This window comes from Phalacrocorax carbo, chromosome 4 (assembly GCF_963921805.1).
Source record: "Phalacrocorax carbo chromosome 4, bPhaCar2.1, whole genome shotgun sequence".
In the NCBI taxonomy this organism is placed as follows: domain Eukaryota; kingdom Metazoa; phylum Chordata; class Aves; order Suliformes; family Phalacrocoracidae; genus Phalacrocorax; species Phalacrocorax carbo.
In genome coordinates this window covers 36,689,206-36,702,100 of record NC_087516.1, presented here as the reverse complement: position 1 = coordinate 36,702,100, position 12,895 = coordinate 36,689,206, and the positions used below count along the sequence as shown (strand labels likewise).

Below are 12,895 nucleotides of genomic sequence, written 5' to 3'. Positions count from 1 at the left end.
AGCTGTAAATTATTGACATAAGAGTCCAAAGTCTTGAACCCGAAGCAGAAAATTTTAAAAACATTAAGCTATCTCAGGCACCTCTCTGAAAGCGCCAGCTGGCACTAGATGCAGATTAAAGCACCGCATTAAACTCCTGTTAAGCAGCCTGCAACCCATCATTTCCATGTTCAAGTACTTGCATTTAGGCTTCTTCTTCTCCTCTCCCTTTATGCACCAGGCTCAGCTCCTTCCTCTCTCCTTTGTTCTTCACATCTGTGGTCTCTGCATCATTCTTAACTTCTCTGCTCCGCTATTCTTGTCACCTTTGATCTTAAGGAAAAAAAAAAAAAAGATTAAAAAATGATAGGCCCCGTATCTGAAAGCACACAGCAATGACACAAATGTAAATGGGTTTGTTCTTGCTTCCTATGGGAGTACAGGCATCAGACAGACTAACAATTAGGCAGTACCAAGCCCACACCCAGCACAAGAGGAAGAAAAACGTTCAAAGTTTCCTCTCATTGCTCTGAGGACATGTATTTCCTGAAACTAATAAGGAATTAAAACCTCAGTGCAACAATAAGGCTCTTTGATGTGTTCAGAAAATTTACCAGCAGCCGTGCTCACACTAATCTCTTTGCAAACATATTGGCACACTCCACACTACTTTGTGGAGCTGGTCACTCATGCTTCAGCCACAGCCTTTTTACAGCAACTATGAATTTCTAAAATAGCTCAGAAAATGGTTATAACTGCTCAGCTCCCTTTCAGGTTCACGTAAGACATGAAAAAACAGCCAACCCCAGAACCTGATAGTGGCTGAGCTCTTGTCCAAACCCCCTCGTGCATGAAGGATGCTGATTTCTGGGTGAGGGAGACATGAGTGCAGCTTTTTCAGCAGCCATGCTGCTGCAGCCCCCTCTGCTTGGCACCAACTATTCCCATCCAGGTTGCCAAGTGTGTACGGGAGATCTCTACCATATTCCCCTACTACATGTCAGGTCAAAGCTGAAAACGCAAACAGCAATGTACTAAATATTCGAGCAAATTGTGATTCATCTGTCAAGGAAGAAACAAGTAAATGCAACGATCATCTTGGATGCATTTCTCTGTAAGGTATCTTTAAGTATGCACGCACTTTGAGACAATTCCTGGAAACACTGTGCATCATCTTCAGCGTTCAATGTATGAGTGCTCCCATTTAGCAGTGGGACTCGTCTCCTGGGTAATGAGCCCCTAAGACAAATTTCAAGCCCATCTGAATGAAAAAATCAGACAGAAAGCAGAAAAGTGATCTTGAAGGCAGCAGCAATGAATTCCACTTGGGTCAGGCAACACAGAAGAAGCAGAAGCTGCCTTTGTGCAAAAGCAATGCATTTCAGGAGACGAGAAAACTGCCAACATCGCTACTACAAGGAAGCCAGTCTTGCCCAAAACAGCACTGTTGAGCCAGTTGCCTCTTCCCTCCCAAGTCCCTGAGGGCTTCCCCAGCTGCTCCCCCGCAGACGCTGTGATGCTCATCTCCTTTTTGGCACCCTGGGACTCCTCTGGGATTAGCACCTGCAGCTGTCAGCATATACCTTCATATCCATCACCCATGGCAAATTAATCCAAGCTAATCAGAAAAGAGGTTTGGCTTGTGAGAAGGGAGGAGTGGCTCCCAAGATCTGTTTATCTGGAAGTAAAACCAAACCCAGCTAAAAATAATCCAGTGATGTCCAGCTGGAGGGAACGGTGGCATCTTATGGCGGAACATCTTTCACAGGTGGGCAAGTACAGCATGCTTCTGCTCATCAAAACACACTCTGTGCTCCTCTAAAAGCATGAGCTGCAGAAAATAAAGCCTGACATCTTCAAACAACACCCTCAGACCTGTCTGCCTCAGGACAGCACTGACCACAATGGTGCTAAAGTGTAGTGGGTTTTTTGGCAGTTGCACGTCAACAACATCCTCGCGATGAAAACACCAAGTCAACTCTACTGAGTTACTGCCTGTGGGAAATGAAGGTGCCACATCTCCCCTCCAAAGCTGTCAAACACATGATTTATTTGTACAGAACGAAACATTAACTTCTGCAGTGCCTTGCAAGTAGCCTCTGTCTGTCCCTAAGCAGGGTTAATGGGTGCTCTTGGGAGTCTTATTTCCATGGCTCCAGGTGGGAGAACCTGACGTCCATCCATCAGTGAGTAGCCAGACAATCACCTGCTGTCATTAAGAGTCACTGAAGTTTGTAAAGACCTTTGAAATTCTCAAAAATAGGCAGTAAAGGCATGTAAAGTTTCAGGGTCCACCACCTAACAACAAGCCAGCTTCACCATCTGTCAGAATATACTAATTATAAAGCAAACCTACAAAGCCAGAAAATAAGGTGAGCCATACAAAACAGCAGGCATGCCAAGTTCCTTCACTCCAGCCTCTCTCCAGTGTACCCAGCAGAAAAGTAAAAGCAGAAACAGTTGATCTTGTAAAGAGAATGAAACACCAACATTTATAATCTGAAGCAGGCCATAAGCTTGGGAATGCCTATGCACCTATCTCCCATTCCTGGTGAATGTTAACATTGCACTTCCCCTGCACACTTACACACAGGAGAAGCTACATGCAGGTGTCTGTATTTTTTGTATCAGGACAAGTGGACTCCTACGAGTATTTTCAGACCTGCCATGGCATCCAGTTCCCACTAGCTTCAACACCACCGTGAGTTCCTGAGCCATTGGCACCCATCTGCCACCCTAAGCAAAACCCTCCAGAAGCATGGTTACCTTTGCCAGCCTGAACCTTCACACTTGGGTTAACTGGGAGAAGAATGGCTTAATGCCTGTCTTGGGTCACTTGCCACCCTCTTCCTCTGCCTCAGAGACACCATGGTCAGAGCTGGCTGGGCTGGCAGGGGAGAGGAGCGGAGCTGGCTGGGCCTTCAGAAGGAAGGAGCAGCTCCATCTCCACCAGCAGCAAAGGAGCATCTCTCACTCCATCACCTCCACCCTTCGCTCCCATCCCAATTTTGTCACACGCTAACATTGCTCTTTGCATAATGTCACTCTTTGCACAGGCAGCTTTGCGAATAAGACCAGGTAACTTAGCAGGCTTACAAGCAACACCTCTTTCTGGAGGCTTTTTTTTTGTCTGTTTGAACCCAGATCATGCTCTCATCCTGCTCAAAGATGTGCGTGACAGCACAACCAAGAGGGGAGGGTACTCTGGCATGGGAGTGGGACAAGCAGCTGGAGAGAACAGGGAGGAACCCCTTAATCCAAGACCACTAATGAAACTCCTGCGCTTTTAAACCTCAGCTTCAAACTTGGACCCTACTGAAGCCCAGCATCTCTTTGGGAAGAACAAGGGAAAATGCTTAACACTCCCAGAGACCCATGCTGGAGTCAAACTTTCTGGCATTACATTTAAAATAATTGGTTTTTCTTCTGGTTTAGCACTGTCCTATGGAGGGGGAAGGGTTAAAAATCCACCAAAAACCACAGACAACTGCTAATGCAGATGGGACCCAAGAAAGCAGTTTTCTACCCTACAAGAAAAGGGGAGCTCATTTAGACATGCAAGTAGGGCTACCTGCCAGGAACTCGTTTTATCAATGCTTGCCATTCTTAACAAGACAGCCAACCTTCAAGAGCCACAATTTTTAATCATACCTCCTACAGATGTATTAAGGCTGGTAGCTTTGTGAATATTATCTCCCTTTTTCTTCTCCATTTTTATCACCTGCCTCTTTCTTAAAGGTGGCCATAGTCAGGGGCGGTTACCTTTTCAGTGGTGGGACCTTAAATGTACTGACGGACATCAAGACATCAGTAAAATTATTCCCAAGCAGGTGCCGTATGAGACACTAACCCCAACTCAATGGCATTTGCCTGGAAGGGTAGGCCACCGGCAGCCTGAGGAGCCAAGCCCTACACAAGAAGCATGGCCCACAGATGCACTGACACCATGGTTTATGAAGGGATTATTTTGACCTTTTTCAAAGGTTTATTTACTGTACTATTCCTGCTAGTCCTGCGGTCAGTTCAGCCTTTTTTTTGCAACCAGATAACGCAAGAACATGGTGGAGGCTACACCCCAACAAGCTATGAACTGTCCTAAGCCTGCAGACATGACTTGGAGGAAGAGTGCTGCAGAGGGCAGACAGCACAGGATCTGCTGAAGCTGGGCCAACATAACCCAGTTAGGAACACGGAGACCGGGAGAAGGCCAGTCAGTAACACTGCTCCTGCTACCACACAGTGCACTTGAAAATGAGCTTTCTACACGGGAATCATGCCAGCAGCCTGGCGTGAAGCATGCAAACCAACTTCCTAGGACAGACACGGCTGAAAGAAGAGTCACAATGGCATAAGAGAGAGAAGCATGGGTACAACACGGTTTTTAGAAATAGTCCCACAAAGGGCATGGAACATGTAGCTGTCACTACAGCACCCTTGAGACGCAATAAATCATACTGAATTTCAGCTCTATACTACTTTACAGATGTATTTTTCTAAGATTCTTTATGCAAGACTCTGCAGAAGGAAACTAACAGCACTCATTTATTTTTAAAGAGATATTAGAAAAATATCAGTTATTTTTGAGAGCTATTCATCTTTAAAGAGACATGAGAAAAGATGTAAGTGATGGTTGCAATCTACATATACATATAAATATTTCCACTCCATAATGTTCAATAAAGGGCTTGTAGTCCTCCATACTCTCTGCTAAAACATTCTAGTAAATCTGACTTCTGCTTTTTCCCTGACGGAGGTAACGCTCCTGCCATACAGAAAGTGTAACCTTTGAGAATGAAGAGCTCTTCACCAGAATTACAGCAGCTGTAGACAGAAAGTGAAAGCAAAGGCATGGCAGGCATTAAATCTGAGCAGTACAAGATGTTCTCTTCCCTTCAGTTTCACTCCCTCTGAAAGCATCTGGATAACTGAGAAAGTACAAAGGTTATCCCAAAACACAAGTTACTCTATGCCTACATATTTCTTTTAAAAAATATATTTGTATGGAAGTAAAAAAAAAATAAAAATGAAAAAGCAGTTCTTCCTTCCCCGTCACAAAGTACCCAGTTAAAAGATTTGCCACTATATGTAAACATTATTAATGGTTGTGATAAGGTAAGGTGGGATAAGACACTCTGAGGTGCATTTGTGAAGTAGGTCACAGCCTTACTCCTGAGCTGTGAAGAAACATCTATTCCTCCAGAGGCCTCGTGCAGAATGTTGACGGTATCTATTTCTCTTTTTTCTGCAAATACAGAACTGACAGTGTATTTCTTTTAAAAGTTATCTTGTGCTTTGCTGATAATCTTTTAAAGTATTCCCTTTGTTTGCTAACATTGATGCAGTTCAGAAAAGCATCAATCACTCTGCGTGACCAAAGAGATATGCTGAAATGAGACCATACGCTAATTTTAGGATTCAGAGAACTGGGTTCTGTATTTGTCTCTGTGCCAAGACTGTTCCAGGATACAAGGAAACATGATCTTATTTTAAGAACAGTGCTTGGAGCAAAATTCTGTCCCTTGGTCACAGTGCGGGCTCTGCCTTCATATAGGATTTTGCATATAGGACCACCTTTTTCAACTATTCCACTGTGGATGCCCATTTTAAAGTACATGTTTAAACATATGGACTCTGACCAAACCCCTGCTCAGAAGTCAAGCTAGTCAGAGGGATAGAGACCTTTCCTGGCTGAGAAAACGTGCTAGCCTCCCCTGCTCAGAAATGTGATTTTGACACTGAACCACAGACAACAGAATTGTGCTTTACTCAGCTGCTCTGACTGCAGACACCTGAAATCCTCCTGCCTGCAGCCCACAGGGAGACAGACCTCTGCCTGGTACACTTCCCATCTGCTGTGAGGGGGAGAATCTCACCATTGAAGCTGCAGAAGCAGAATTAACATGCCTTCTTTCTGATAACCCTGAATTATGCAAATATCCATATCTTTTTTGGAACCAACAGCAAAACGTGTAATTAAAGTAGCATTAGTAAACAAGGAAAAGTGGGCATTGCCATTCTTGAGGGGCAAGGGTTAAGGGTTCAAAATAAAATCCTGAAGCTCTTGATACTGAAAAGCAGATATGAGGCGAGAAAACACATAAAACCCTATAAAGGTCTTTCTGGATTCATGGATAGCTAGACAGCAAAACCTATCCTCTCTGGTCATTTAACTGCATGTATTTATGGTGCCTCTTTTGTTCCTTAGGAATACTCTGGCAGTGACACCCTGTTGAACAGGGAGGGATGGGGGAAACATCATGACTCTGCTGGCAGATTTGCTTATCACTAAGCACCCCTTGCCTTGCATTCCCTTAAAGCATACCCCATGGCCGATTGCTTCACAGACCCAGCTCCCCTGTTGGCTATACTCCTGAATCCCACTGTAGCGATGGCAGTATTTTTGCTGCTCTTTCTTAACGCTTTGGCGGTGGCAGCAAAGATGCCATAAAGCACACTACGTCCTTCCTGTCCATCACCAAGAAAAATAATTCACCACAGGCAGGAAAGGTGGTATTTTATTTGCTCAGGTGCCTGCAGGAAGGAGGAGGCTCCATCAAAACAGGTTGGAGAGCCAAGAATTGGAGAGCAGGCACAGTTGGAGGGTACAGGTCCTGGGAAGGCTGGTGTAAGGCACAGCTTGGCCATTAGGAAGAATCTGCATGGGCAACCAACGAGGAATATTTCACCTGCTTCCCAAGGCTCTCAAACCAAATGTGGAAGGACTACAACAGGACCATGGCTGGTAATGGGAAAGCTCTGTGGGGTTGTAAAATGCCTGGGAGCCCAGGCTGCTCTGTGACGGATTCAAGCTAGCAACTGCTACCCAACTTTCCAAGCCCCTGCTTCGTAGGGGCCAGGTTGTGACCACTTTGGGCTGTAGAGAGGTGCAAGGTAGATGGAGGAGGAGGGAAGCATTCAGTATGCCCTCCTCTTGTGCTGCTGTACCCAAGAAAGATACACAAAGGTAGAAGGGAGAAAAGCCCTTGCATCCTCAAGGGCCAAGGAGCAAAAAACATCCAAAGCAACCCAACATTCCCTGCAAAAAAAATCAAAACCCAAGTAAAACAAAGGCAGCAAATACCTCAAACATGTATTGAAATCAGCACTACAGACTGCATGATAAACATGCCCAGGAAAACGTACAATGGGAACTCATACTGTATATAGAGCATGTTTCATCAGCCCTATAGCGTTTCTGTTCCACCCAAAGGGTGTTAACGTGCCCTGGCTGGGATTCAGACATTACACATCAAAACAGACTCTTTCCTTCGGTTTCCATGCAAAGCTTATTCTCCCTGAGCAGCAAAGACATGAGTTGTTATTTTGCAGTGATCTCAGGCATCATTAAAGGTAGCCCTCAGATTTGCAGACTAGAACCACACTGAAGAAAAGCCATCTTATTTTAATACAACAGAACGAGAAGGCTGTTTTTTTGCTTCTGGACTTAGCTATAATTAAACAAGGCTTCAATCTCTCAATACCTACAATAAAATTTCCCTTGCACTGGCTCCTATGCTGAATGTTATTATGATGACACTTGAACAACATGGTGTCTGTGGCTGAGCCCGTTCACTGCAGTGATTTACATCAGCTGGCAACTTGGCCCAGGCTTCTAACAAATAGATTGTTAAAGACGATCTCCACAGTATCCTTACCACTACAACCATCTGTGCACACATCAATGTCTGCAAGTCTGGTGACAATACAAAATGACTGCTTTACTTTCAGCTTTAAAGGAATACTTTGTTTCCTGGAGATTCCTTTCATTTGTTTTCCAGGTCTTGCCTGGAGTGAAGAGGGAGATGCCAGATTGTGGTGGCGTCAGAAAAACAATGCTCTATGAAAGTGACAGCCAACAGCATGGGATTACAGAAAACTCTCCTCCTGCCACCTCCTCCAGGAGTCTCAAAAGCAGCCATAACTTTTACCTGATTTATTGCCTTCTTAAGGTTTCTGTTATGTCTGATGACTGATAAAGATTTGTCTTTGGTATCTGGGATGTCTAACTGTTTTTCCCCCAAAAGCTGCCTAAAAGAGAGGTGGTGACTTTTCAGTAGCAGAGCTGTACTTCACTCAGACACGTTTGGGAAGGGCTTGCTTACAACAAGAAAATTGCTGGCACAGTTGCCAGGGAATAATTAATTCCTTGCATTGGGGAGCAGTTATCCCTCAATATATCAATTTTATTCCAGAATTAAGCGCTCACACACGAATCCACTCCCAAATACCCACATGCAATAGCTGATGCTGCTTAGCTGTGTCACTCAGTATCCACAGAAGCCAAACTCTGGGCGTTCTTGAAAGCTGTCAGGAAAATGCAGCATTTGACACCTGATTCATAAAAAAATTTCCAGCCTGGTGAAAACCAGAAGGCTATTAAGACTCAAACAATTATCAAGAATCACTTATTTTATCATACTGATGCAACTCAACAGCATTTTTTTAAATCCCTCCGTGGCTGCATTAGGCCAACACACTCTTATGAGCTCTGTGACTAGGTTTACAGGAGACATCCCTAAAACTTTTTAACAAGCACAATGTGTTTCCTACACGTGTCCCTCTGAACGCAGTGGAAAAATCACACATGCAAGTATCTGCAAGATCAGGATCTTAAACTGTAAAAATACTTTTTAAAGCCTAGGCAGACTTTGTCTCCGTGTCCTGTCTTGCATTCTTCTGCCTAAGTACAGGGTCAGTGCTTCATAGGGTGCTACATATACGAAAAGCAGCCATCATAAAACAATAGTCCTTAATCTCAATGTTCCCACACTGGTGGCTTGTAAGGCTCAGGCAGGATTGCAAAGAAGACAATGACACTTTAGAGGCACTCAGAGAGGCATAAAAATTATTCCAGACAGCTAACACTAAGAAATGTGTTCAAGGAAGAGTTTTCACATTCACCGGCCATGACCTGCACCTGATGTAATCCACCTTGCTTGGATTGGGCTTGTTTCTCACAGCTACCTTTGTTTGTATAACATACTGTTCTGCCACACACGCAAAAACTATTTGCACACTACACTAAAGTGCGATTTAATATTTGCTTAAACCTTTCATTTTATTGTCTGGGCAAGGGCAGTTTCTACCACTGAAGTTAATAGCTAACCCACACCTACACTTCTGCTACCCGAACTTCTGATTGCTAGCGCAGCACCCAGAACTGAGAGCAAAAGACGTGAACTACCTCGGTGTAACCTCAGAGCAAGCACCAAATCCAGCCCTTTCAAGAAAGAGGTTTCTCCTTTACTTGCAAGAGAAGGTTTTAAAGAAAAGTATATGCCATTTCAGATTTGTAAAAAAAACACTCTCCCACTTACTTAAACGCTTGCTTTACAGACAGACCACAGCAGGCACAGGCTTGGGGGCTGGGATCCTCTGAATCATCCACAGTGCAAGCTGGAAACATGTCTGTCACATGCACTTATTTACGGTTACAAAAATAGCACCATGAAAGAAGCAGATGTGTTGAGCACAAAAAATAAATTGAATTAGTTATTACAGAGATACTGCTTGACACTGTAGAATTTAAGAGAGAAACGTCTGTCTTTTGTACATACATTTTAAATGATTGCACTTAAAGAGTGCTAAGTATTAAATGCTTAATACTGATGCTTGCTGAAATGGTATGATGCAATTCTCCTTTTTATAAAAATGCTACTCTTTCCACTGCCACAAGACATACAGGAACTTCTTAACTCATTTTTGTGTTGAGATATGAATAGTTAATAGGATCAGTTACAAAATGTGCTCTTAATTTAAAGTTTTCCTGTCGACCACAGACCGACAGCAATGAGACAGCCTCAATTCCTGATCTGCAGCAGCTATTTCTATCTTAGAAGTTTCCTAAAATGCTACTGAGCTAGAGTGAGACCACTGAACTCATCTTCATTTCTCATCTAAGCCAGATAAATATTATTAAACTAAACAAAGCTAGTCAACATCAGCTTCCCTCATCAATCTTAAATCTCCAGAACAGTTTCGGCATCCAAAGAATTTAGTTTTGATATGCTCAAATGCAATGTTTGCAAATGTGTGAGAATTAGACCTCCGGAATTGAAGTCTTTCACTTCACCCTAGTACAGCGTCAGCAGAGCAGCAATTGTCCAAACTTCTCCTCAACACCCAACCTTTTTGTCGATGTTGCCCAGGATTATGCACCTCTGTGTGCGAGAAGGATATTCATTTGAGCTTCCACGGCCACCCAATGTTTGGCCATCTTTTGACTAATTCACCAGCTAGTTCTCAAGGTCAAAAAAGACCTTCTAGCTGCTGACTGATCTGTGGAAATGTAGTGAAACCATTCACAGTCATTTCATGTCATCAGCAAAGCTGGTAACATCTTTTGATTACTGTTGATCTGACCCAGATCTAAGTGGACGATCCCGAAGGTGGGGAGCAAAAAAATCCCACCACATATTTTATACCTGATTCTATTAGCAATTCACATCTCAACACAAATAAATTTCAATTGCACTCGTTTTCATCATACTAGATGTCATCACCTCCACTGTACTTTCTGTACACATTTGTCACAGCATTTCAAAATGTTAATTCCATGACTGGAGAAGACACTACTTCCCATACTGCGGGGCCATCAACCAGACCCCTGGGTAGGAAAAGTAGTACCCAGACAAACCAGGGACAGCAACTCATAATCCCTACTGTGTAGTCTGCTAAAGGAATGCTGTCATGCAGAAGTCAAATTTACGAACAGATGAATTAAATAATAAAACTGAAATAATTTTTCAAGTTCAGCTCTCACGCTTCTTTGCTCTGTGTTTATTCTTTCATTTTTGCCAACTGGGAAATGAAAACCAATGGAGTCGGTTTCACTTTTGTTTATATTTGGTTTCAATTTTATCCTCAAGTTTTGCTTTCATCTTTTTCATGTAACACTGTTGGGATTTGACATCCTGCTGGAAAACTTTCAGTAATTTTAAAATATTTGTCTCCTATCCCACCTTTTTTCTTACTGTGGAATTATTTTTATTTTAGATTAACTTTATAAGGTGCTGTCACAAGTCTGGCATGCTTTTGGGGGGTTGATTTTCATTTTACAAATGTATACACTACATCCAATTAAATTGAGTAGTTTAGTATCTTCCACTGTATTCATCTCTCAGTTGCATGAAAAGCACATTTACATGATTCAAAAAAACACCCTAAAAGAGCAGCCAGTACACCAAAAGCAGAAAAGCCTACATCACCCACCAAATGCATGTTATATATATGCATAAAATGCACATAAAGACCTAAGCTTACTGCTAACTGAACTTATTAAAGAATTAAGGTGAAATCTTGCTTAGATAAAGCTGTAAAAGGTTTGCCTGTAATGCTGTTAAGCAATGTCCAATACCAATAGAAGTATTATGGCAAAGACTGTCTTCTGTGCATTCACCAAGCCCCTCAAATCACATATATCCCTCCGTACACATCAAAAAGCAGAACTTAACCACACTTTCAGACTTTCTTAAAACAAACTGTAAGCAATACTTCCTTCTTTTGTGCTCTGTCAATGTTAAGCATGTACAACTTTAAACTAAAAAGCGCTTAAAATAATTTTACAGCAAAAGGGAAATGGTTAGACAACATTCACTGTCACACGCAGTTCAAACTAAAGTATGAAAGGTAAATACTTTTGTTTTCACTGCATTCCTAACACCAGATATGCTGGGAGCTACAGATCAAACCTGTAAAGGTTAGCTGAAAAACTACCAAACCGTAATCTGCTCTATTCTTTTCTTTACAAGGATATGGAAAGTATTACTTCCAAGCTCAACCTGAAAGCTGGCAACCTATATAGCAACAACTGAATGTTAAAATAATTTAAAGTTAGAATTTAGCTCAGTACCTTGGGTGAAACAACATGCCACATGCAGGTAGATTGGCTCCTGGACGCCTGCGTCCAAGCTGCAACAAGATAAAACATCTGCCTTGTACGAAAGACTGCATTACATTTGTTGTAATCTGCCCCCAAGCAAACGAAGGGGTCAGAAGATTTCCAATATACACAAAGCCAGGCTTGTAGTATGTTGCGTATTAAGAAACCAAACATGATTTTACTGCTTACCACTTCTTTCTTTTCTCCCCAGCTCATTCAAAAAAACCAGCAATTTTTCAAGAACTTCCAAGAAACTGAAAACATATCCGGCACTAACTGGAACAGTGGGTTTTAAAACTGTTTTACAATCTATCAGTAAGAAGTGTGTGCTGTACAATATATTAATTATGCAGTATACAAAACATCTAATTTTTTATATATATATGTAGATATACATGTGTGCATATATGTATATTTGCAGACATTGAACTCCTGACTGTTAACAATCGTTAATTGCTTATTCCCATTTTTCTTACTGGCTATTTTAATCTGTTCTAATCTTAATACAAGAGTTCACACATAGTCAATTCAAGGAAGAAACTTCATACAGATCCAACAAAACTTTGAAAAAAAGAAGGGGAAATTATTTAATTACACTGCATTATTTTTTCCATAACATTACTCATACATGAGGAATATGCAACTTAATAAATCTGTTCCTCTCATTCACTGTAACCAGAATCTTTTTGGCTTGCTTATTCTTGTTTTGCTTTTTGCACTTGTGATCTCAAAGGACAAACGAGAAAACACTTTACACTAATCCCAGTTTATAGCACCATAGGCTACAATAAAACTTCTGTAAACACTACCTTATGGTTTATGCCCTCAATATCACAATCATCGTAGGCCTTTGAAGAATCGAGTTTCAAAAGGGCAATCTTTACAAACGAGCCACAGAGATAAGTAAGAGTAACACGTGACTAGTTTTACTTCTTTACCTACAAATGGACCGTGACTTTCAATATAAGATCCACAAAACATAAGTTGAGGCTCTAATCCTGCAAACATCAGAGGAATTTTGCTGGGATACTACTC

The 12,895-nt window shown here is 42.1% G+C and overlaps 1 protein-coding gene across 2 annotated transcripts in view; it reads right to left on the bottom strand.

The window, feature by feature from the left end:
• IRF2 (interferon regulatory factor 2) overlaps nt 1–11,930 on the bottom strand; it is a 36,916-nt gene extending 24,986 nt beyond the window's left edge. The window contains exons 1-2 of one of the 2 annotated variants that reach the window (XM_064449640.1): nt 11,831–11,930; nt 179–312 (exon numbers count right to left, since the gene is read on the bottom strand). In XM_064449640.1, coding sequence (XP_064305710.1) covers nt 179–184 — 6 coding nt within the window. In that variant the 5' untranslated portion in view covers nt 185–312; nt 11,831–11,930. The remainder of the gene's footprint in view (nt 1–178; nt 313–11,830) is intronic. The other variant, XM_009501801.2, reaches the window with a different exon arrangement.
• Between the last annotated feature and the right edge of the window lie 965 nt (nt 11,931–12,895).